We start from the raw sequence: 25,741 nt of genomic DNA on the forward strand, positions 1-25,741 counted from the left end.
AGCCTGTCCAAGAAACCATGTGCAGCAGGATATCTGGCCCAGGTAATGTGGGTTTATCTGGCATACAACTATGTCTCAAAAATAGAGGAACCAACAAGATGTCTTCGATAAAATGACAAGTTTCATGAGCAGGTTGCACCATGGTGACCACAAACAGGAGCGGAAAATACACACATACAGACACAAAACAGACAGATAGACATCCTAGAAATGGATGATTGTAAAATGCTGCAACAGTAACTGAGTTGGAAAGAATTGCCCCACGTTTGCGAGGTTCACAACTGACTGAATGTGGTCTGGGAAGCTGGATTGCTACCAGTTGTAATCAGTCTCCTTGACATGTGCAGATATAAAAGAGGATGTATATTTTCTCCATCAAGGCATCAAAAGCAGTACTGCACATTCTAAATTGAAAGAAGATACAATTTCATCTTCATTTGGCTGGCAATGACTGTAGCACCCCTGACAGTTAGCTTTGTTACCGGCTAAGACTGTACCACATGCTGAGAGTCACTAGACAAGAGGACATATAACAACCAGTGAAGCAAGACACACATCTAACCGACATAATGTACTACTAATATGACATATAGCTGATATAATGTACTACTAATATGACATATAGCTGATATAATGTACTACTAATATGACATATAGCTGATATAATGTACTACTAATATGACATATAGCTGATATAATGTACTACTAATATGACATATAGCTGATATAATGTCCTACTAATATGACATATAGCTGATATAATGTCCTACTAATATGACATATAGCTGATATAATGTCCTACTAATATGACATATAGCTGATATAATGTCCTACTAATATGACATATAGCTGATATAATGTCCTACTAATATGACATATAGCTGATATAATGTCCTACTAATATGACATATAGCTGATATAATGTCCTACTAATATGACATATAGCTGATATAATGTCCTACTAATATGACATATAGCTGATATAATGTCCTACTAATATGACATATAGCTGATATAATGTCCTACTAATATGACATATAGCTGATATAATGTCCTACTAATATGACATATAGCTGATATAATGTCCTACTAATATGACATATAACCGATGTAATGTCATACATTATAATGACTATAATAATCTTTTAATGTTAAAATTGTCATGTCACCAGTGTTTTTACGCTTGGTTACATAAGTGGTGATCATATAAGGCCCTGCTGAGTTCAACATCAGCAAGACACAGCAGGTGTCTAATGTGAAGACGTAAGATTCTAAATCGTAGTGTGTGTGTGGGTGTGTGTCACGTTACATATACAGCCAATGTGACAGCTAGAACATAACATGCTTCACAGTGGTGATGCAGACACCCGTCTTTTACAGGAGGTCTTGACACAACTAACCTTCCAACACCCCCATAATGTGGCTCTCTCTGACTCATCCGTGACCTCAGCATCTAGAACTGGTTGAGATCCATGTCATGGCTTCTCTAAACATTATCCAACACTGCCCTCTAATGGTCAGAAGCATGCTAATCTTATATAACAAACATTTGGAAATGCAGAGTTTCCACTGGTTTACTTCAACCAACATTGAATAAATCAAAATGCACGTCCACTTTAGTGTTGAGTACTTCTCAACCACAAACTTGATTCAAAGCTGTAATATAAAAAAACACTCTGGCTTTCTAGAAGGCAATATCACTAGAAAGTGTTTTATTGTCTCTCATAAATTATAAATCTATAATGAAAATTGGAAAACATTTCGCATTCAATCACATCTCGGAACACTTTCACAGGATGTTATTTAAACTTATTTCCTTTTACTCATGTGTGTTTGTGCTTTATAAAAGTATTGGATGAAATACCACAGTGTGCCATCACAGCTGTGTGACCTGCTGTGTGTGACCTGTTGCCACAAGAAGAGGGCAACCAGTGAAGAACAAACAGCATTGTAAAAACAACCTATATTTATGTTTATTTATTTTCCCTTTTGTAATGTAACTATTTGCACATAATATGACATTTGTAATGTCTTTATTCTTTTGGAACTTTTCTGAGTGTAATGTTTACTGTTCATTTTTATTGTTTATTTAACTTTTGTTTATTATCTAGTTCACTTGCTTTGGCAATGTTAACATATGTTTCCCATGCCAATAAAGCCCTTAATTGAATTGAGAGAGAGAGAGAATAACAGTCGGGGTCTCAGCAGAGGCGGTCAGGTCCATGCTGCAGTGGGCTGGTGGGATAGTCTAGGAGCAACGACTGGAGGAGGGAGAGTCCTAAGAGAGTTGTGTTTCCTGCCTGCAGACAACCTCTCTTTGTTTTACTGACCCCCCCCCCCCCCCCCCCCCCTCTATGAAAAAAAACATACAGGGGCCACCTCCTTCCAAAAGAAGTGTCACAAACAGAAGGGGTGAGAGAGAGAGAGAGAGAGAGAGAGAGAGAGAGAGAGAGAGAGAGAGAGAGAGAGAGAGAGAGAGAGAGAGAGAGAGAGAGAGAGAGAGAGAGAGAGAGAGAGAGAGAGAGAGAGACCCAGGCAGACGAAACACAACATTGGAATGTGAAAAGAAAACAATGGCGTTGTATCCCGCTACTGTCTGATGAAGAGTGGAGGAGGTGGTTGGATAGACTACGCTCGGCTCTTTTGACATGAGAGAGGGTCACATCCCTGCAATATCCTCATATTAAGGGTTCACCGCTATAGACAGTGGGGAAGTTCCTATACCTTATTCGATTAGGGTCTGAGTCAGACCAGAGGGGCAGGGGTGGACATGAGACGTAAGTGGAGCACCATTCAGCAGAGGAGATGAGAGGAGAGGAGAGATGAGGAGCCAAGAGGAGGAGAGGAGAGGTGGGGAGAGGAGAGGAGAGTGGGCAGCCAGGCAGACAGACTGGGAAGGACGACCAGAGTCCAGATGAGCACAGCAGGTCAGGAACACAGTCAGCCATGCAAACTCAACAGACACCCCAGAAGTATGGCACATCGGAGTCTCTCTCCCTCTTTTTCCAGGCTCTCTCTGAGTGGAGCCAGTTTCCACTCTGGGCTGGGGTGTGGTGCAACGCTCACTCGTCCTGGGAGACTTGACTGCAGACCAGCTATTCAAAACAAGGGCTGAGAACCAGCGAGAGAGAAGTCTAGTCATGGACCGCTTTTAACCCACAGTCTCAGCCAAAGACACAGACTCAGACAGAGCAGGGCTTTTTATACTGTATACAGGTGTTTTAAAAGCCATCTGTGTGAGAAAAGAAAATAGGTATTTGAGGAAAAGGCAGATGTCAATCTTTAGCATACACAATGGACATACAATGAATAGAGTACTGTATGTATGCCTGGCTATACTGTACAACCAATGTAAATCAGCAGTCCTCCACTTGGGAGGCCATAGAGGGAAAGATAAAAGACAAAGAATAGCCCATCAATCTCTAAAGCTTCCCTCTCTGTGAACACTGAGGAGCCATGTGGTAAATCACTGAATCTCCAAACTATCTCCCTGTACCCTTTAGCTCAACACACATGCAAGCAAGCACATGAACACACACACACACTTTTCATGGCTGCTGCATTCCATGTTTTATTTCCTAACTTTTATTCATAACCTAGCTTTTTACACCAGACAGTCTGGAAAAGATTTGGAGGTCTCCTGCTGAATAATGGTGCTTACTATACCCTGAGAGAGCTGAGATGGTATGTGACCCTTTTCTACAGGCAATATGACTGTGAACATCTGGCAATAGAAAGTTGATAAAAGTCTCAATGCTGGCATTTCTTGAAGCAAAAAGAGCACTGTTATTATGGTAGCCCATAATAGAAATCACTTCTGTGTGTTGGGGAAATGGTGTTGAGGGGAGTTCACCTGCTAGGTCTGCCATTCAGAATACCTGCCACTGACAACCAGGAAGAATCGGGCAGAGGTGACACTGCAGAATCTTATTGAGCATGTATATTGTTGTTTGTCTATGTCTATTGTCTAAAACTCCCAAAATAAAATAAAAATCTCATCGAGCATGCCCATTGGCCTGATGGTATGAACCAGGGTGAGAACAGTGAAGCTCAGCGGTGGAATAGAACAGTGAAGCTCAGAGGTGGAACAGAACAGTGTAGCTCAGCGGTGGAATAGAACAGTGAAGCTCAGCGGTTGAATAGAACAGTGAAGCTCAGCAGTGGAATAGAACAGTGAAGCTCAGCGGTGGAACAGAACAGTGAAGCTCAGCGGTGGAATAGAACAGTGAAGCTCAGCGGTGGAACAGAACAGTGAAGCTCAGCGGTGGAATAGAACAGTGAAGCTCAGCGGTGGAACAGAACAGTGGAGCTCAGCGGTGGAATAGAACAGTGAAGCTCAGCGGTGGAATAGAACAGTGAAGCTCAGCAGTGGAATAGAACAGTGAAGCTCAGCGGTGGAACAGAACAGCGTAGCTCAGCGGTGGAATAGAACAGTGAAGCTCAGCAGTGGAATAGAACAGTGAAGTTCAGCGATGGAATAGAACAGTGAAGCTCAGCGGTTGAATAGAACAGTGAAGTTCAGCAATGGAATAGAACAGTGAAGCTCAGCGGTTGAATAGAACAGTGAAGCTCAGCAGTGGAATAGAACAGTGAAGCTCAGCGGTGGAATAGAACAGTGAAGCTCAGCAGTGGAATAGAACAGTGAAGCTCAGCGGTGGAATAGAACAGTGAAGCTCAGCAGTGGAATAGAACAGTGAAGCTCAGCGGTGGAATAGAACAGTGAAGCTCAGCAGTGGAATAGAACAGTGAAGCTCAGAGGTGGAATAGAACAGTGAAGCTCAGCGGTGGAACAGAACAGCGTAGCTCAGTGGTGGAATAGAACAGTGTAGCTCAGCAGTGGAACAGAACAGCGTAGCTCAGTGGTGGAACAGAACAGCGTAGCTCAGCGGTGGAATAGAACAGTATAGCTCAGCGGTGGAATAGAACAGTGAAGCTCAGCGGTGGAACAGAACAGCATAGCTCAGCGGTGGAATAGAACAGTGAAGCTCAGCGGTGGAATAGAACATTGTAACGTAAACTCACTCACTTTTGTACATCGCCTTGGTCCGTACAATTGACCTTATTTTTGCGCCCAAAAAACGTAATACTTCCAGATCAACTGTAATATCAATACCAATGTAAAGCACAATTTCTCCCCTTTCCAACAAAATTAATGAGGAGACCCTCATGATGCCCATCTCTGCATAATTCAACAAGGCAATGAGCTCCGTCGGGTCTTTTTAAAAATGGCGGGTGGGGAGCGAAGGCTACGAAGTGATCTTGAAAGGGGGAAATATGTTGGGTGAAGAAAACAGGGTTTTTTCACCCGATTTGTCCAACTAATCAACTTTAAAATGTATACTAAAACGTAAAGAGTTTATGTAATGTCTCATCACATACCTGTTTGAAGGTTTGTGTCGAATTTGAAGAGGGGTTTAGGGCTGCGCTAACGTTAGCCTCACAAGTGAACTGCAGCTGTTTCGGCTTTTGAGTGTCATGATGGCTCGCAGTAATGATGCGCAAAAAAATGCAATTGGCACCTTAGTCATGAAATATTAGTTTAATATTAGCAATAATTATTTTAATTTAGACAAAAATCATGAAGTTTTCTTACAAGTGTATATGGTTAAGCATGATTATAATCTACGAGAGAAGGGCTACCCCTGGTGGAAAGAGGCTGTACGGCACAAAATGAGTTACAAATGAGCGCTGTAAGTTACGTAGTGACACGTCACGATGTAACGTACAGCGTCAGAGGGGTAAGTTTTTTCATCTTTTCTCCAATACTGTTAGTCCATTACCATGTCAATCAACACTGAATCGAAACGTAGTTCACACCCCGAATTTTGATGCCAACACAGTCACTACAGTCCCATTCTTTTTTCATTGCAGCCTCTTTTGAATGTCGTGGTTACGCACATTTGTACCGAATGGGGTGAGTTTACGTTAGCTCAGTGGTGGAATAGAACAGTGTAGCTCAGCAGTGGAACAGAACAGTGAAGCTCAGCAGTGGAACAGAACAATTTAGCTCAGCGGTGGAATAGAACAGTGAAGCTCAGCGGTGGAATAGAACAGCATAGCTCAGTGGTGGAATAGAACAGTGAAGCTCAGCGGTGAAATAGAACAGTGAAGCTCAGCAGTGGAATAGAACAGCATAGCTCAGTGGTGGAATAGAACAGTGAAGCTCAGCGGTGGAATAGAACAGTGAAGCTCAGCGGTGGAATAGAACAGCATAGCTCAGTGGTGGAATAGAACAGTGAAGCTCAGCGGTGGAATAGAACAGTGAAGCTCAGCGGTGGAATAGAACAGCATAGCTCAGCGGTGGAATAGAACAGTGAAGCTCAGCGGTGAAATAGAACAGTGAAGCTCAGCGGTGGAATAGAACAGCATAGCTCAGTGGTGGAATAGAACAGTATAGCTCAGTGGTGGAATAGAACAGCATAGCTCAGTGGTGTAATAGAACAGTGAAGCTCAGCGGTGGAATAGAACAGCATAGCTCAGTGGTGAAATAGAACAGTGAAGCTCAGTGGTGGAATAGAACAGCATAGCTCAGTGGTGGAATAGAACAGCATAGCTCAGTGGTGGAATAGAACAGTGAAGCTCAGTGGTGAAATAGAACAGTGAAGCTCAGTGGTGGAATAGAACAGCATAGCTCAGTGGTGGAATAGAACAGTGTAGCTCAGCGGTGGAATAGAGGGAACAGAACAGTGTAGCTCAGCGGTGGACTAGAGGGAATAGAAGAGTGTAGCTCAGCGGTGGACTAGAGGGAACAGAACAGTGTAGCTCAGCGGTGGACTAGAGGGAACAGAACAGTGTAGCTCAGCGGTGGAATAGAACAGTGTAGCTCAGCGGTGGAATAGAGGGAACAGAACAGTGTAGCTCAGTGGTGGACTAGAGGGAATAGAAGAGTGTAGCTCAGCAGTGGACTAGAGGGAACAGAACAGTGTAGCTCAGCGGTGGAATAGAACAGTGTAGCTCAGCGGTGGAATAGAACAGTGTAGCTCAGCGGTGGACTAGAGGGAACAGAACAGTGTAGCTCAGCGGTGGACTGGAGGGAACAGAACAGTGCAGCTCAGCGGTGGAATAGAACAGTGTAGCTCAGCGGTGGACTAGAGGGAACAGAACAGTGCAGCTCAGCGGGGTACTAGAGGGAACAGAACAGTGTAGCTCAGCGGTGGACTAGAGGGAACAGAACAGTGTAGCTCAGCGGTGGAATAGAGGGAACAGAACAGTGCAGCTCAGCGGTGGACTAGAGGGAACAGAACAGTGTAGCTCAGCGGTGGACTAGAGGGAACAGAACAGTGCAGCTCAGCGGGGTACTAGAGGGAACAGAACAGTGCAGCTCAGCGGGGTACTAGAGGGAACAGAACAGTGCAGCTCAGCGGTGGAATAGAACAGTGTAGCTCAGCGGTGGACTAGAGGGAACAGAACAGTGCAGCTCAGCGGGGTACTAGAGGGAACAGAACAGTGTAGCTCAGCGGTGGACTAGAGGGAACAGAACAGTGCAGCTCAGCGGGGTACTAGAGGGAACAGAACAGTGCAGCTCAGCGGTGGAATAGAACAGTGTAGCTCAGCGGTGGACTAGAGGGAACAGAACAGTGCAGCTCAGCGGGGTACTAGAGGGAACAGAACAGTGTAGCTCAGCGGTGGACTGGAGGGAACAGAACAGTGTAGCTCAGCGGGGTACTAGAGGGAACAGAACAGTGCAGCTCAGCGGGGTACTAGAGGGAACAGAACAGTGCAGCTCAGCGGTGGAATAGAACAGTGTAGCTCAGCGGTGGACTAGAGGGAACAGAACAGTGTAGCTCAGCGGTGGACTGGAGGGAACAGAACAGTGCAGCTCAGCGGTGGAATAGAGGGAACAGAACAGTGTAGCTCAGCGGTGGACTAGAGGGAACAGAACAGTGTAGCTCAGCGGTGGACTGGAGGGAACAGAACAGTGCAGCTCAGCGGTGGAATAGAGGGAACAGAACAGTGCAGCTCAGCGGTGGACTGGAGGGAACAGAACAGTGCAGCTCAGCGGGGTACTAGAGGGAACAGAACAGTGTAGCTCAGCGGTGGACTAGAGGGAACAGAACAGTGTAGCTCAGCGGTGGAATAGAACAGTGTAGCTCAGCGGTGGACTAGAGGGAACAGAACAGTGCAGCTCAGCGGGGTACTAGAGGGAACAGAACAGTGCAGCTCAGCGGTGGACTAGAGGGAACAGAACAGTGTAGCTCAGCGGTGGACTGGAGGGAACAGAACAGTGTAGCTCAGCGGGGTACTAGAGGGAACAGAACAGTGCAGCTCAGCGGGGTACTAGAGGGAACAGAACAGTGCAGCTCAGCGGGGTACTAGAGGGAACAGAACAGTGTAGCTCAGCGGTGGACTGGAGGGAACAGAACAGTGCAGCTCAGCGGGGTACTAGAGGGAACAGAACAGTGTAGCTCAGCGGGGTACTAGAGGGAACAGAACAGTGTAGCTCAGCGGTGGACTGGAGGGAACAGAACAGTGTAGCTCAGCGGGGTACTAGAGGGAACAGAACAGTGCAGCTCAGCGGTGGACTGGAGGGAACAGAACAGTGTAGCTCAGCGGTGGAATAGAGGGAACAGAACAGTGCAGCTCAGCGGTGGACTAGAGGGAACAGAACAGTGCAGCTCAGCGGTGGACTAGAGGGAACAGAACAGTGCAGCTCAGCGGTGGACTAGAGGGAACAGAACAGTGTAGCTCAGCGGTGGACTAGAGGGAACAGAACAGTGTAGCTCAGCGGTGGACTAGAGGGAACAGAACAGTGTAGCTCAGCGGTGGACTAGAGGGAACAGAACAGTGCAGCTCAGCGGGGTACTAGAGGGAACAGAACAGTGTAGCTCAGCGGTGGACTGGAGGGAACAGAACAGTGCAGCTCAGCGGGGTACTAGAGGGAACAGAACAGTGTAGCTCAGCGGGGTACTAGAGGGAACAGAACAGTGTAGCTCAGCGGTGGACTGGAGGGAACAGAACAGTGTAGCTCAGCGGGGTACTAGAGGGAACAGAACAGTGCAGCTCAGCGGTGGACTGGAGGGAACAGAACAGTGTAGCTCAGCGGTGGAATAGAGGGAACAGAACAGTGCAGCTCAGCGGTGGACTAGAGGGAACAGAACAGTGCAGCTCAGCGGTGGACTAGAGGGAACAGAACAGTGCAGCTCAGCGGTGGACTAGAGGGAACAGAACAGTGTAGCTCAGCGGTGGACTAGAGGGAACAGAACAGTGTAGCTCAGCGGTGGACTAGAGGGAACAGAACAGTGTAGCTCAGCGGTGGACTAGAGGGAACAGAACAGTGTAGCTCAGCGGTGGACTAGAGGGAACAGAACAGTGTAGCTCAGCGGTGGACTAGAGGGAACAGAACAGTGTAGCTCAGCGGTGGACTAGAGGGAACAGAACAGTGTAGCTCAGCGGGGTACTAGAGGGAACAGAACAGTGCAGCTCAGTGGTGGAATAGAACAGTGTAGCTCAGCGGTGGACTGGAGGGAACAGAACAGTGTAGCTCAGCGGTGGACTAGAGGGAACAGAACAGTGTAGCTCAGCGGTGGACTGGAGGGAACAGAACAGTGCAGCTCAGCGGTGGACTAGAGGGAACAGAACAGTGTAGCTCAGCGGTGGACTAGAGGGAACAGAACAGTGCAGCTCAGCGGTGGACTAGAGGGAACAGAACAGTGCAGCTCAGCGGTGGACTGGAGGGGTGTGTTAAACATTTATTAGTCTCTTCCTCTCTCCCTACCTAGATACACCCTTTTCCTGTGAGCCAGGATATCACTGTTATTGCAGCCTGTTCTCATGTACTGTATGTGGTGGTGACTTCACGGTCCACATGTAAAGGATATGTACCTCATTTCACAGACACTAATATAGGCTTAGGCGGGTCTGACGCACCAAGTCTGGAACCAACAGGACCCTGAACAGCTTCTACCCCCAAACCATAAGACAGCTAAATAGTTCATTAAATAGTTAACCAAATAGCTACCTGGACTACCTGCATTGACCCTTTTTGCACTAACTTTTTTGACTCATCATACGCTGCTGCTACTGTTTACTATCTGTCACTTTATTCCTAGTTATACAGTATGAACATATCTGCCTCAATTACCTCACACCCCTGCACATCGACTCGGTACTGGTACCCTGTGTATATAGCCAAGTATATAGCCAAGTATTATGACTCTGACGAACACCTACAGTACATGTCGGTTGTTTTGATCTAGTACGTCCACAGGCCTCACAAAACTCATCTGAAGGTCCCCCGGTGCCAGTTGAAAAAATGTATGGAAGTCTATATGGAGACTGTTTAGTTCGTTTATATCTCTCAGATATAGGACACACACTTCAGAACAAACTTCCTTTAGATATTTATTTTGGGACTGTTGTGAATCTGTTGTTCAATGCGTTTGTACGGGCTTTTTTATACTTCAAGGGGTATTCCAATTCAAAATCAAATAGCCACATGGTCCTTGGTATGACCTCCTTAAAACAAGCAATTCCATATAGCTTAGTAGAACCCCCCCCCCAGACATGGCTTAGACTGTTATGGGTTTTTGAAATAGATTCAGAGGTTTTTAGGAACAATAAGTTCACATTTTAGCTGTCTGCAAAAAAACTGTCTTGCAGCGTCCTGTTCGGAAAGAATGAACAAGCCTCATAAACACAAAACACAGAATGCTAATCTACACATTAAAACACTGAACAGTGACCTACACCGCTCCCAAACCCGCACAAATACAAATCCCTCCTAAAACCTTTCAGCACCAACACATGTTCCCTCCTTGATTGAGTCAAAGTTGTGAAAACAAAAACAACTCATCTCCCTTTCTGTCTCCTTCTCTCTGTTTGCATTGTGGCTGAACCACCTGTCCTTTAAATACACCCCTCCACAAAAATGACCTTAGACGTTCTATCTCCCTGAGCCCCCCACCCTATCCTGCTTTATCTCCTCCTGTGGATAGTGAGGTTAGCCACGGCGTGCCTTTTGTCTTGCTAATTCCCTTCCATTCTGAGGTGGCACTCACTTTCCCTCATGTGCAGGTAGGCCATGAATAGCACAGACTGGGGCAGCGATGCCTGTTATTATTCCCCTGTACAAAAGATTCACCTGTTAATAACTGCGTCTCTGCCTGGTGCTGCCAGGACCTGGGTCTCGGGGCAGCTGCTGCCTCTGTGGCAGCAGACAGAGAGGAGCATGCCGCGGCTCTATTGTTTTGGCTAAATGATCATGCTAAATGAGAACACTCTTTCTGTCCTTTATCTCTCTCAACATATACCTGGCTCTCTTCAATACAGGAAACATAGTCCCCTATAAAAACACCTCTGAAATAGAAAACAGTTGCCCATATTTAACGTTAGCAGTAAGATTTTGGAAGATAATGCTGTCCTACCTTCTTTGGCAGCCAGGCTTGGAGACTGATCCATGTGAGATGGAGTGTTGTAGGATAATGATGAGCTACCTGCAACATGCCAGATAGGCACAACGTCAGAGCAGTATGATTTTAAAGTTCACAGTTATCTGTGCATAGGGCATGATTAATAAAAAATACTGGCTAATAGGTTATACAGTATAGTATACTAATTCAAGTAATTCATTTTAATGATTCATTATTCATTATACACTGAGTGTATAAAACATTAGGAACACATGCTCTTTCCATGACAGACTGACCAGGTGAATCCAGGTGAAAGTTATGATCCCTTACTGATGTCACCTGTTAAATCCACTTCAATCAGTTTAGATGAAGGGGAGGAGACAGGTTAAAGAAGGATTTTTAAGCCTTGAGACATTTGAGACATGGATTGTGTATGTGTGCCATTCAGAGGGTGAATGGGCAAGACAAAATATTTAAGTGCCTTTGAACAGGGTATGGTAATAGGTTCCAGGCGCACCGGTTTGAGTGTGTCAAGAACGTCAATGCTGCTGGGGTTTTCATGCTCAACAGTTTCCAAGAAGGGTATATCAAGAATGGTCCACCACCCAAAGGATATCAAGCTAACTTTACACAAATGTGGGAAGCATTGGATTCAACTCAATATTAGGAATGTGTTCCTAATGTTTTGTACACTCAGTGTACAACGGTTAGCAGTGAGTAGTAACACTGGCCAATACCCAGAGGGTGGCAGTAAGAAGATCATTGATTTCTGTAAGTAGATCTCAATTTCCTTTCATTTGAGATGCCTCTTAAAATTATACTTAAAAATTGCCCATGGTACATTGTAAACAATGAATCCATTCTACCCAATAAAGAATCGACCTAGCAATATTTTAATATGTAATCCTTTAAACTCGGAACGCTGTGCTGAGTCAACAATTCCACCAAAAACCTCCTGCCTATTAAAGTCCAGAAACCAAGACTATAGTATGTATAATAGCATGACTGCTTTTCATTTCACCTTATAGAGCAGAACTGTCTGCATTCCTCTGCTGACACAAGCAGCACCAAAACGCTCTCTTCATTTTAGCTGCATAAATCAGAGAGGAAAAACAGACCAAAAATGCACTGGGAAAACACCAGTGCTACTACTGCTATGGAGAGTGTAAGATTGAATACAAAGACTACTACTATGGGGAGTTGCTAGTTAGGAAGGAACTCTAGGAGCTTTTCTGAATGGGCAGGAGGAGATGGAGAGATGAATAACAGTACAGGCTACAGCTTGGGAAGCCTTGGAGTGGCGTGCCTTAGCTCATTTTAGAGGGTGTAGGGGAATGAGAGGGCCCACAGCAAGGCAGATCTGGGGACTGTTATTAGGGGGGCTGGTGGAGGGGGGCTCTACACACAAATTCTAACCCCCACCCCATTCCCACTCCACCCCAGCCCACCCCACCCCAAGGCTCTGGTCCTGATTTGGACCTGGGGCCGCTGAACAGGGGAAGCATTGTGTGAGATAGGGTCCCTGCACAGCAATCAAACGCAGCTCCCCATACAAACATTATTCCACACTCTCAGTGTAAGCGCACGGGGCAGACACGGCACCGACTCATCCTCAGGGAGAGTAAGAGAAGTAGAGAGGGAGAGGGAGAGGGAGAGGGAGAGGGAGAAAGTGAGAGGGAAAGAGAGAGAGAGAGAGAGAGAAAGAGAGAGAGAGAGAGAGAGAGAGAGAGAGAGAGAGAGAGAGAGAGAGAGAGAGAGAGAGAGAGAGAGAGAGAGAGAGAGAAAAGGGGGTAGGGTAAACCCCTCCCCTACTGCGTTCCACATGGGGGCCGCCCCAGAGAAAACAGATCCAAAAGAGAACACTGGGACCGCTATTATAAGGAAGAGAGAGAGAGAGAGAGAGAAATGGGGAACGCCAACACTGACACTTTAGGCAAGGGAGGCTTGGCTACACCGCCTATTTATTTGGACGTGCTCTTCACCCTTGAAAAACAAACACTTCCCAGTAATCTGACTGCACAGTGGGATGACTGGCTAATGTTCAGCCTCCTCCAACCAAGCAACATCTGCCCAGAGTCTGTTCCTCTATTACATAATACCTCCAAGAGCATTGTTTTATTTTCTTTCTTTTCAATGAATGATGACTCTTTAAAATGCCCCCTGTCCTTCAATCCTCCATCTTGACACACCATAATATTGACAGACATCCCTGTGAGATGGTTAGACGTCATTGGCCTTTGCTGAGTCCTGGCTTGTTGTTGATCCTACCAAGCTAAAATCTATACTACCCCCTCAAACATGTACATACCCATTTCTCCATCAACAAACTGAGGGGCACCCACGTGGGCGGTGAGACCAGTGCCCCTTAAAAGGAGGCCTAGGAGACCCCATTCACTAAACTTAATTAGCCCAGTTCCCTGTCCAATCCAAACCAACCAGAGGTGCTGTGTAATGGTAGCTAACAGCTAACAACAGAGGCAGACAGACAGGACTCTGAGCCCCTACACTGGAGTGCTAATCTGCCAATAGAAAGAGCTAATGCAGAGAGATCTCCATAAAAACCTAAAGAGAGAGAAAGAGAGAGAGAGACTGGCTGCAAAGGAGAGCACTCCAGACCACCTTTTCCTCTGCAGCCTTCAGCCCAGATGTTTATGGTCTGCATAAACTATTGAGGGCTTGAGAATTTCCCCACTCTGCACCAGCAGCAGCAGTAGGATCAGGAGCAGAGGCAGCCCGGGAGGCTGGATCAGGAGCATAGGCAGCCTGGGAGGCTGGATCAGGAGCAGACACAACCTGGGATGCTGGAGGCTGGACAGGAGCAGAGGCAGCATGGGTGGCTGGAGGCTGGATCAGGAGCAGAGGTAGCGTGGGAGGCTGGGAGCCCAAACTTATCACTTTCTCCACTCCCTCCTGTAAATCCATCCAGCCACAGTCAGCCACACAGAGCAGACCAGACCAGAGCAGGGACAGCTGGGAAAGAAAGCAATGCAGCTATTCTCCTATGGCACTCAATCAAAGCCACTTCAGGCCATTTCCACGCACTTCAATAAAAACTCCCACTCTTTCTTTCTCTCTTTTTCTCTCTCTCCCCCCTTTCTCCTGTCTCTGTGTCTGAGGATACAGTCTCTCCTTGATGGAGGTTTCACTGTTCTGTGCTTGGTTTGTTCCAGCACATGTGGTATCTAACCGACCTACATGGGTGCAATAAAGTAAACAGTCCGCAGTCCCTCCCTGACAGACTAATTTGAACAAATTCTCAAATTGCACCCCAAATTGAAAGCACATTGCAGAAAAGGCGGCCATCACGTATAAAAATCTGGATAAGTGACCAACTATGGGGCCAAAATAATGCACAGGCAACCACCCTTATTACTGTTCACAGCTGGAGACAGAGATTCAGATATGTGCAGAATGTCTTGCTGGCATGTGCATTTATTATATTACTCCCTGTGTGACTAAGAGTAATCAGACAGGTGTGTGATGTTACTGTTAGCTTATAGCCGCAGGGAGGGGAAATGTCCATGCCCTTTTCTGGCCTACAGTGAACAAGCTTAATGACACTGAAGAATGTTAATCAGAGTTTCAATAAACCGACCCCAAAGTAACACACATGGTGTACACAGATGTATATGAAATTATTCCAGCTCGTCGTCGGGTTGGAAAGAGAGTGGAGGGGGGAGGATGGGAGAGGGTGAGGCATCAGACTGCCTGTAATCACTAAACACTTCCAGGGCCTGCCTCTCCCTCTCCTTTTCCCTCTCCTTCTATATGTGTGTCTGAGTCTGAACCGAGAGCTCGGCTCCGCTCCAGCTCTCCTCGTGAGTGAAGCCAGTGGTCTGCATTCTGGATGGGCTAGCTCCTTGTCTGTGATTGTGTTTGTTTGTGCTGCAGGGGGGAAGAGATCGGCTTCAGTTTCCAGGATAAACCCTGGAAGCTCTCCACCCTCTTCCAACGTCGTGCCTTTACTAACACAGTTCCTCCCACCTCAACCCGAGCCCCCCTCCCAATATATGCCCTAGTGCTGCTCATTTCTCAAAAGGCTTGCCACTGGTCAGCCAGGCACGGGACGAGGAGAGAGCATTTGTCTCATGGCTTGGGAAGGGGTCCAAAGCAATTTCAATGGCCGAGCGGAGGATTCCGAAACATCTCTTCTGTTTCCAAAACACACAACAACTAAATCAAAGGAATTGTGGTGGGGGGAGGAGATGCAGTGCAGCACGCCTAAGCCAGGCTAAGTCCCGCAGCAACCGTTCCTAATGAAAACTGCTCTGCAGAGAGGGCCCGGTGGTGGTCAGTCAGACACACAGAGCCTCCAGTCCATGCTGCATTGTAACACAATGGGGCTGTTATACTCACGGCAGCCATCCCCATTCCCTGGACCCAGACGCCACGCACAGCACAGAGAAAACTGTTGACACCCACGGAATTAAGTTCCCATTACATCACAGCAAGACCCATCACAGTTTTAAAGAGAAATGTTAAACCATTAGTAAACCATTTGGGGCTCCACCCAAATGGTGGAGTTTTGTAGCCGCAGCTGCTATTCTTGCAGTACAGTGCAAACAGCAGAGGATAACCGTCATACATACAGTAGAGGGTGAGATATATTTACTGCTTTACTGAAATAACTGATTTTATGGATGGCCTCCAACATTATGGCTTAGTATGTTTTGTGATGGCCATCCACCAAGTCCATACAATGCAGTGGATGTCTATAAAACCTGAACTATACAGCACAGCACAGAATGGTACACAGTCCAGATGATCTGTACGCTATGCCAGATGCTGCCTGTCCTCCTGATATCTTGCGTATAGATGGCATTTGCATTATGGTGCAGAGAAACCTTGTTTCTTTACAGCCGTGTCTCGCTGCCAAAACATGCGAGGTCGTAATGTACAAAAGGCCTTCCAATTAATCAGCAAAGCTGCCTCCATTGTATATTACAGATACACTTCCTATGCTCTGCTGAACACACAGACCTCACTTGCTTGTGTGATTCCTGAGGCAATGCACATGGGCTTCATCTTACTGTGGCATATGTGGAATAAGGCACGCCTAAGTGGAGGGAGAGCGGGTTACAGTCCAGAGATGATGGTTATCTACAGGGGAAAAACTCTTAAGTCCTCATGGCTGCAATGGCTGTATGTGCCAAGGCCTGCAGGGTGACCATTTTGGAGAAATGGGGTCCAGGTTTCCAGTAAGGCTGTATCATTGTCTGGCGACTGTAAAACGATGACTATGGTGACAAAACACAGTGAGTCATGTTATTCCCCTTGGTTTGGCATTCTTACCCTCAGTTGACATCCAAAAACAGGGGCGATGGGCTGAGAAACAGACTGAAATGTCTGTACTATTTAAGCCTCCTCTACTCTTTATGAAAAGCCAATCCAGGCAAAATACCAATGTAAAACATTGCAAACGGGTAAACCACGTTTTGTGGCATTCTCACATACCCGGGTGAACGAGACTGGATGTACAGTATGTCAATGTGAGACTGCAGTACAAACTGTCTAATGGAAGAGACAGAGAACTTCTGTTTTGTCAACTTATCACTGTTTGTTGCGACATTGAGAAGAAAGATCACTAAGAAACTACAGTTCTACACCTCTATGATCCATCAGACATATACTAAACAAACATATAAACACAACATGCAACAATTATATGAACTGAGTTACAGTTCATATAAGAAAATCATTTAATTGAATCTATGGATTTCATATGACTGGGAATGCAGGTATGCATCTGTTGGTCACAGATAGATACCTTAAAAAAAACAGTCAGTATCTGGTGTGACCAACATCTGCCTTATGCAGCACGACACATCTCCTTCGCATAGAGTTGATCAGGCTTTTGAGTGTGGCCTGTGGAATGTTGCCCAACTCCTAATCAATGGCTGTGTGAAGCGCGGGATATTGGCGGGAACTGGAACACGCCGTCGTACATGTCATGCTCAATGGGTGACATATCTGGTGAGTATGCAGGCCATGGAATAACTGGGACAATTTCAGCTTTCAGAAATTGTATACAGATTCTTGCGACATGGGGCCGTCCATTATCATGGTGAAACATGAGTTGATGGCAGAGGATGAATGGCACGACAATGGCCCTCAAGATCTCATCACAGTATCTCTGTGCAGTCAAATTGCTATTGATAAAATTCATTGTCCATAGCTGATGCCTGCCCATAGCATAATCCCACCGCCACCATCGGGCACTCTGTTCACAAAGTTGACATCAGCAAACCGCTCGCGCACACAACGCCATACACGTGGACTGCGGTTGTGAGGCTGGTTGAACGTCCTGCCAAATTCTCTAAAACGACATTGTAGAGAAATTAAAATTAAATTCTCTGGCATCAGCTCTGGTGGACATTCCTGCAGTCAGCACGCCAATTGCACGCTCCCTCAAAACTTGAGACATTTATGGCATTGTGTTGTGTGACAAAACTGCACATTTTAGAGTGGCCTTTTATTGTCTCCAGCACAAGGTGCACCTGTGTAATGATCATGCTGTTTAATCATCTTCTTGATATGCCACACCTGTCAGGTGGATGGATTATCTTGGCAAAGAAGAAGTGCTCACTAACAGGGATGTAAACAAATTTGAGCACAACATTTTGGAGAAATAAGGTTTTTGTGCGTATGGAACATTTCTGTGATCTTTTATTTTAGCTGAGACCAACACTTTACATGTTGCATTTATATTTTTGTTCAGTATAGATCAATTCAAATGGCTGCCAGAACTTACTTTCTCTGAGATAATTGAGATGAGAGAGCAGGACTTCAGCGTTGTACATGGTGGTGAGTCGGAGGAAGTCGTCCTTGCTCATCTTACACAGTTCCTTGCCGTCTGTGTTTTGGAGCATGGCCGTGTCCATCTCCAGCAGGCCATACTCCTTGATGGCCCACTCCAGCCACTGGCGGACATGATCCTGAGACCACAACGATGGATCTGGAGGAAGACAAGGGGACATAGGTAATGTAAACACCACTGGACAATCTACTCTTTTCACAGTGATTGAGAATGCAATTCAAGTTTTAGTGTAATAATTATTTCCAAATTATGGCTAATGTATTCATCCGTTATTGTCACTTGTTTATTTATCTAGTTATTCATTCATCCATCTTTCAATTAATTTATGTGACCCATCCTTTCCCAGATTGTGTAGCCTATGTAATCATACACCTGCATATATTCTACAGTATATCTGATGTACCATAAATCTCTTCCAAGACTGAAAGAGAGAATGTTTCCCAAAGCATTTATCCCTCATAAATAACACTCTGTAATATGTGAATCAATTAGTTAATGTAAAGAGCTCTTTGACTGAACAGACCTCTGTTGCCTCTATGTGTTTAGTCATGCTCCCATGAGTAAGATAAAACATTACTAACAAAAGCATCAAAGATCCTTCACCCATGACCCAGCTAAATAGATCTGGGGCTAATAAAAACATTTCTACGACATCAGAAAATGAATGCCAATTGAGAGCCTGTTTATACGCCCGCCATCTGACTATGAAGAAAAACTACTGAGAAATAAACATTTCTCACAGCCTGGAATGGAGAGTCATTTAACTTGTAGGTCTAGTTTATGAACAATTAATAACATGAGAAATAAAATAAAAATAATATGACATTTTTGTTAATTATAAAGAAATACCACGTGGTTTGTATCATAGAAGTCATTGTTACCTGCGGGGACGATCACTCTCCTCTCATTGATAGTCATGTTAGGGGGCGGAGCATTCTTCTCGTCCATGTAGCTTCCGTAACTCATCTGAGATGTGTCGTTGCCCCCCACCAGCTTATTGCATTTACCTCCCACACTGCAGTCCACTGGGGACTCCCTGCTGCACAGACACACAGTGTCAGTGTCAGGGAGAGACAAGACATCTTTATATTGTCTCAATGTGTGTATTAAAGGGAGATGAAAATGTTTTGAAATATAGACAACCACAGGGCCAATGGAGTGGAGCTAGAGAGCCCAATGGAATGTAAGTGTCACTTTCTGCAGGTGGCCAAAAATCGTATCTAACTGTGCACAAGCAATTGTTATGATCAACTGTCCTTTTGAATCTAGACTAATCTATGGAACATCAACTCTAATCAGCAGAGATGAAGACATACAGGGACAAGACATACGATCTGGAGTCTAGTGAGATGGACTGTGCATACTGCTGAACATACCTGGATCCATTGATCTGGTCATACTCTGTCTTGACATTGACTCGGACTGGCTGGTTAATCCACTCTTGCTGAGGGGGTAATGGGTGGATTTTGTGGGGCTGGACGTAGTCCTGTGTGCCAGATGCAGTCATGTCTGTTTTGGGTAGAGGGGCAGCAGCAGCGTAAGGAGGCTCGAACAGGGACTGGTCTTCACTCACCACTGACAGTGCCTCCTGTAGGCCAGAGGAGGAGCAGGTTATAGCGGGGCTCCTCTAGAACAACAGAGAGAACCTGTGATCTCACAACTTCAATCTCTCACTTGTTGTAGATACATTTTGTTTAGAGTAATTATGTGCAGTTATGTCTCATATCACAATCTGGCATCCTAAGTGGTTTGTGTATAGAGCAATTGGGCCTATTTAGCAACTACAGCTTCCTGTTGATGTTACCATGACTTCAAACATGACTACAATTCGGATGACTACTACACACAACAAGATCTAGTCTGAGTTTTCCTTCCACAGAGAAGGAACGGCAGCTGAAGACTCAACTGGATCAGGGATGTGGTCAGTTCTACATTGACAGCTCTGCTGGAGCAATGTACGTTTATTAAAGAAAACAAACGTCTCCACTGGAACACTCCTCTGTCTGTGTCCACGTGTTCCGTCTCATGCCTGGTAACTGATGCATGGAATACATATCAGATCAATCATTGTCAGAGATGTATATGGGCTAATGGGAATACAATACTTGCTATTCCAATGATGTGACATACAATAACCTATACACAGAGCCAAAGAGATGTAGAGTATGTATGAGATATACAGGTAAATGGCTGCCTGTATAGACTGGGGCAGCCTCTTAGCTAAATCAGTTTTAAACCCTCTGTTTACTATGAAATAAGGAGCTGGTGAGGCCTGCCTTGCCTCAGCTCTGTCAATTAATCATTTTAGTGAAACAAAGCAGTAGCAATAGAGACAAACTGATCTAGTCATTAAAGTTAAGCCATTTCAAGGATTATGCTCACGTCTGACACACATCTGATCTGATAGCATCTGATGTCACAGATTAGACAGAGATATCTGTAATCCTGGGGGATTAAAGATATGTTCAAAGATAACATACTAGATCAAGACAATGATGTGCCATTAGCACACAGTTCCTCCCCTGTCGAACAACAAAGTATGTACGTATCAAAACACGTCGGGCTTTGTTCATGAAATAGCAAACATGGATAAAAAAGGCTAGTAGTGCTACATTTCAATAAGTCCTAACAAGAGAAAAAGTGAAGCAGAGTTTGCCCTGGGACTGAAGTTCCAGTGATACATACAGTGGCCAGTCTGCTGTTTACAGCCTGTGTACTCATTTCCTGAGATGTCTATCTTGGGACGGGGATTTCTCTCTTCACCGCTAATCAGAAGAACACACATATTATATTCACGTACAGTACGTTTCAGCATACTAATGCTACAAAGTACATTCACTAACACTGACTGTATGTGTCTGTGATGTGTCAAAGGTTCCAAACTGACCAAGGTGACAGCTTTTGAGGCCATTCATTGGGAGGGCTGGAGGGATGATACTGTGAGACAGCATCAGATAACGCAGTCAGAGTTGGACAGACATACCTGTGATTTCATCAGTCAAACCATCATACTGTAGCTGGACACTGGCAGTCTGGCAGCCATATACCCTATCAGAGTGGTTTATACAGCAGCTGGCCAGGGCTGTGGATTATATGTTGAGAGCAGTGAGGGAATGTGCAGCTCTGCTATTATGGCTGTTGCACATTACATTTACACTGACATATCAGCCCCTGCCATGTAATCCATGATTGGCAAGTGGCATGTGCCGATCAAGATTACAGGTTTTAAAAATAGTGTGAATGTATGCACTTCCAAACAGTCTAACACACCACTCTGAGTCTATTTGGTATGTGTGTTCTGTATCAGTGTGGAACACACACACGGCCTATGGTACGGGTGGGACAGAGATACAGTTAATTGATCTACATTTGTCTCTTCTGAACATCTTGTGCCAACAACCCTGCCCATGTAGGCTATTCAAGTAGCCTACCATTTTTTTCTCTCAGGGAACAATAATAACCGCACTCCAAGTCTTGCTTTCTCTAAATTATTTACTGTACATATCAATCATTAAATGGTACATATGGTGCCATTGTCATCTCAAAATAGTGTAATGTTGTTCACCACCCTCATTCATAAACTAACAGATCTTTCTAAACTCTTCTTGGGAAACTGACAGTGGAAGCTGCCACGTGCCTGGGCCACCACAGATGCTTTACAGCCAAACAGCCTGCCTGCAAATGCATCACGTCGCGTTTTTTTAAAGGGTCTGTGCGCCAGTGCCCAGTGCGCTACTTCCAGACTGCACGGGTCTATTTTGTTGTCCACACACACCCATCAGCATCGTTGCGATTCAGGGTGCATTCCTGTCCTTTGTTTGAGGAGGAAAGGGAAACCTGTCAGGAAACCAGATTGTGTAAAACAGGAAGCTCTCATGGCTCGATAACACCCCCCCCCCCCCCCCCCCCTTTGATGACTAAAGTCTGAATACAGTTAGTAGTCAATCAAATATACACACAGAGACATACACAGTCCTGATACATTTATAATAATGAGTTATTATTGTTGTTATAGTATTGTCATCAATACATGATAATTTAGGATAATATAAACAATCATTTCACAAGGGCTACATTTTTCTATTTTGCATGTTTGAGTATTAAACAATCACAAACCAGTCGGGTGAGAATGATTTAATATAAATTAAACATTTCTGTGCAGTCAACGCTTATACTGTTCAAAAACTTACACCACATCCAGCCGCCACTTCAACCACACAAACCAGCTTTTTTCAACCAGCAAAGAAAACACACTGACAGACAATACGTGTACATGGCAATTATACTAGTCCAGTTCGTTGGAAATAGGAGCAGAATAACTCGGCCGTGTCTACAGGACAACCGGCCATGTCTACTCAAACTCAAGACACAATACCGTGGTGTGAAATGCAGCGACCTAGCCATCAAACATCTGCATGGCAATGCATCTGGAATTTCAATACCGGAGGCTGCATGGCTAACCGAAGACCGCGCTTGAATACCCGTCCCTCAAAACTAAAATATGCACCCTCCCTATAATGAATTACTTTTTGTGTTCAATATAAGCATGAATACCCAGGTAAGCATGTGCGCCTTTTGTTAATAGTGAATTACAAGGAGATGCGCAGTTTTCGCTTCTCAATCACCCCGTGATATTTCCAAATTACATTTTGGCCATTGACAAGGCTACTAAAAATGGCAAATGTTCTACACTCTTTTTACAACCGAAAATATGCGTATAAAATCTATGGTTTTACGCACGGATTGTACTTCCTTGTATATCCTGCATAATAAACGACATGAACCACCGAAACACCATCATTAACGTTTTGAACCATGAACTGGGAAAGGATCCCCGGTCACCGTGCCACCACTATTGCGCAGCCACTTCTTTGACACATCATACATTACTTGACAAAGAAACGCACGTTCATCTAACAGTACAGCCATATATCGCCTACATATTGCTTAATCCCTCCTCATCACTATATCAACTGGAGAAATATAATTGCCCTACATTTTGTTATATAAATACATACTTTTCACTGAATAAAATAAGCACTTTAATTCCAGACGTAAGTCTACGCGCTCGCATCCAACCAAATCTTATTTTCACTTTTAGAGTTTCCTAAAGGAAAAGGAAACTTCGGGATAAAGAGGAAAATAGAATGACATCTGGTTTACCGATTTCGGAGCAAAATAAAAAGCCGTTCATTGCCCAAAATTGTAGGCTACTACTCACAGACATAGCAACTCATGCTAAAAAGAGGCGCAACTCCGAAAAGCAAAGCTCTCACAAACTCGTACACCCCGTCCTCCACCCTTACCTTAATAGTTCCGTCCATTTTGCGCAATTTTCAGCGGACCCCAACAATATTCCAAACATGACACGCTCCTGAATTAATTCCAGCCCCCGATATATCTTAGAGAGAAACAGACAGTTAACCGGATGTTTTTTTCCTCTACATTTGGGAAGGGAAGTCACCGCTTTTGAGAAGGAAGCTATGTGTGTCACTTCAAGCCCTGCCTTCATTGTAGTTCCAAAAAGCAGGATACTTGTCACAAAGAGATAAGCAGGGAAAACAATTGCGTGTCCCCCCCCTGTTAATATTTTTACTCGGAAACTTTTATAGAATGGTTGCCAGCGTTATGCATATGTTGTTGTAGGCTACATTTGTGTATTTTTGATATCCAAAAGTCACAGACACTGGCGAATGAGTTTGTTTCAGCAATTCCATCGATATACATGTATTATGTTAAATTTACTTTACTTTAAAAAGTTATCATTTTAACCGCTATAGGCTGTTATGTGATTCCATTATGTTTTATAATCTCCGTATGTATTGCTTTAAAGCAATGCGTGAAACATTTTTCCACAATTCTGATTTTACTGTAGCCCAAATCATTCCCAACACTATTAACTTCTTATATTCACGTTTCCACTGCGAGATGGATATATAAAATAGAGTTTCACTTTCAAAACAGACAGATGTTTTCCTCGAGAGTGCTGATGAAATGAACTGTAAATCAAACCAAGAGGAATACGAACTTGAACTACCTGTGGCAAGGGTTGTTGCGATCTAGACTACTCTTTGTTATAGCCTTCCAAGCCTCTGTGAAGTTTTCCTAATAAAACCCAAGCACGCAGCGCCCCAGAGGCATAATATCAAGGTCTGCTCTACATGTGTGAGTCTGCATCAAACACAGGAGGGAATGATAATGGATTGTATATTTCCAAATATTGCTAAGGGGAACCCCGTCGGAAGTTTGGAGTTTAGTTAATGAGTAAATGTGTATGGTTTTCGTTAAAGTCATGATGAAGTGTACTTACTCCCATGTTATGTTATTACATTGTTATTACATTATTATAGGCTTCTAATATTATTTTGATTGTTGTTGTTGTTGTTATTATTATTATTATTAGACCTAGGCTATAGTTGAACTACTTTCTTAGGCTACTGGACCCATGGACAAAAATCTCCAGTCCCCATCCCCAACCATTTTCCTCTACATTTGGAAATTGTCCTTGTCAATTCAGACACAATTGCAGCGCAATGCTAGACATGGAGCCAGCCCTGAACGTGACCAGACCAATGGGCTCTGCCTGGGGGAGAGGCCAGGCCACAGAGCGGCCAAATGGAGCCTGCGACGCTGTGACTGACAGACTGGCCGGCCTGTCTGCTCTCGACTTGGGGGTCTGTTGGGGGAGAGGCCCCCTCTATACCACCACATCTGGATCCTGCTTGGGGTCAAAGCTTCTCCTGCCTGAGGCCAATTCAACCTCGTGTAATTAAGGGAGACACCTTGTTTAACTATTTAGTGGCCGTTACATTTTCTTATTCAACATTCCTGTTTTGGGTTTGTATTGGATTTAGGCCGAAAGAAAGTAGGCCGAATGAATGTCATGGTATACTATTCATTATAAACTGGGTGGTTCGAGGACTGAATGCTGATTGGCTGACAGCCGTGGTATATCAGACCGTATATCACGGGAAAGACAACACATTTACTTGTACTGCTCTAATTAGGTTAGTAACCCGTTTATAATAGCAATAATGCACCTCGGAGGTTTGTGGTATATGGCCAATATACCACGGCTAAAAAGGGCTGTATCCAGGCACTCCGCAATACCACACCTCCTCGTGCGTTATTGCGTAATTATAGATTCCCTCCATTTTAGACCCGTTTGCAATAGCAGAGGGCATTGGTATGGCTTAGCGTTTTGAAAATAATAAATGTTTATTATTTTTAATAGCCTGTTGGCTAGTAGGCCTAATAGTGAATGACTGTCATTTTATGGGCCATATAAGTAGGCCTATTTCAAATATGCCTAATACCCCGTAAAACGCAAACAAAATCTTATGTGATTCGTTGACACCTGAGGTTACTTCAGGTATAATGTGACCAAATTCTGAAATCACTTAGCACTATTGATTGAGTTGGTCACAGAGCCACAGTAACCGAGGCAAATCGCTAACAAACTAAAGACTAAATAAGAGCAGGCTATAGCTAATCAAATGATTCACTCCATTACGCACGGAACGTGCATGCTTATGCAAAGAGAGTGGTAACAAATATTTTCGGAGGCCAATAAACA

The 25,741-nt window shown here is 44.7% G+C and overlaps 1 protein-coding gene across 4 annotated transcripts in view; it reads right to left on the reverse strand.

Annotated features, from left to right (window-relative positions):
- The window catches only part of LOC120018137 (Friend leukemia integration 1 transcription factor-like), a 34,866-nt gene that overhangs the window by 4,307 nt on the left and 4,818 nt on the right, over nt 1–25,741 (reverse strand). The window contains exons 1-5 of one of the 4 annotated variants that reach the window (XM_038961151.1): nt 23,472–23,619; nt 19,542–19,753; nt 19,047–19,204; nt 18,100–18,303; nt 11,364–11,432 (exon numbers count right to left, since the gene is read on the reverse strand). In XM_038961151.1, the coding sequence (XP_038817079.1) occupies nt 11,364–11,432; nt 18,100–18,303; nt 19,047–19,204; nt 19,542–19,753; nt 23,472–23,489 (661 nt within the window). In that variant the 5' untranslated portion in view covers nt 23,490–23,619. Of the gene's footprint in view, nt 1–11,363; nt 11,433–18,099; nt 18,304–19,046; nt 19,205–19,541; nt 19,754–23,471; nt 23,620–25,741 lie in introns of those variants that run through there. The other 3 variants (XM_038961152.1, XM_038961150.1, XM_038961149.1) reach the window with 3 other exon arrangements.

The sequence above is a fragment of the Salvelinus namaycush genome, chromosome 23 (genome assembly GCF_016432855.1).
Source record: "Salvelinus namaycush isolate Seneca chromosome 23, SaNama_1.0, whole genome shotgun sequence".
In the NCBI taxonomy this organism is placed as follows: domain Eukaryota; kingdom Metazoa; phylum Chordata; class Actinopteri; order Salmoniformes; family Salmonidae; genus Salvelinus; species Salvelinus namaycush.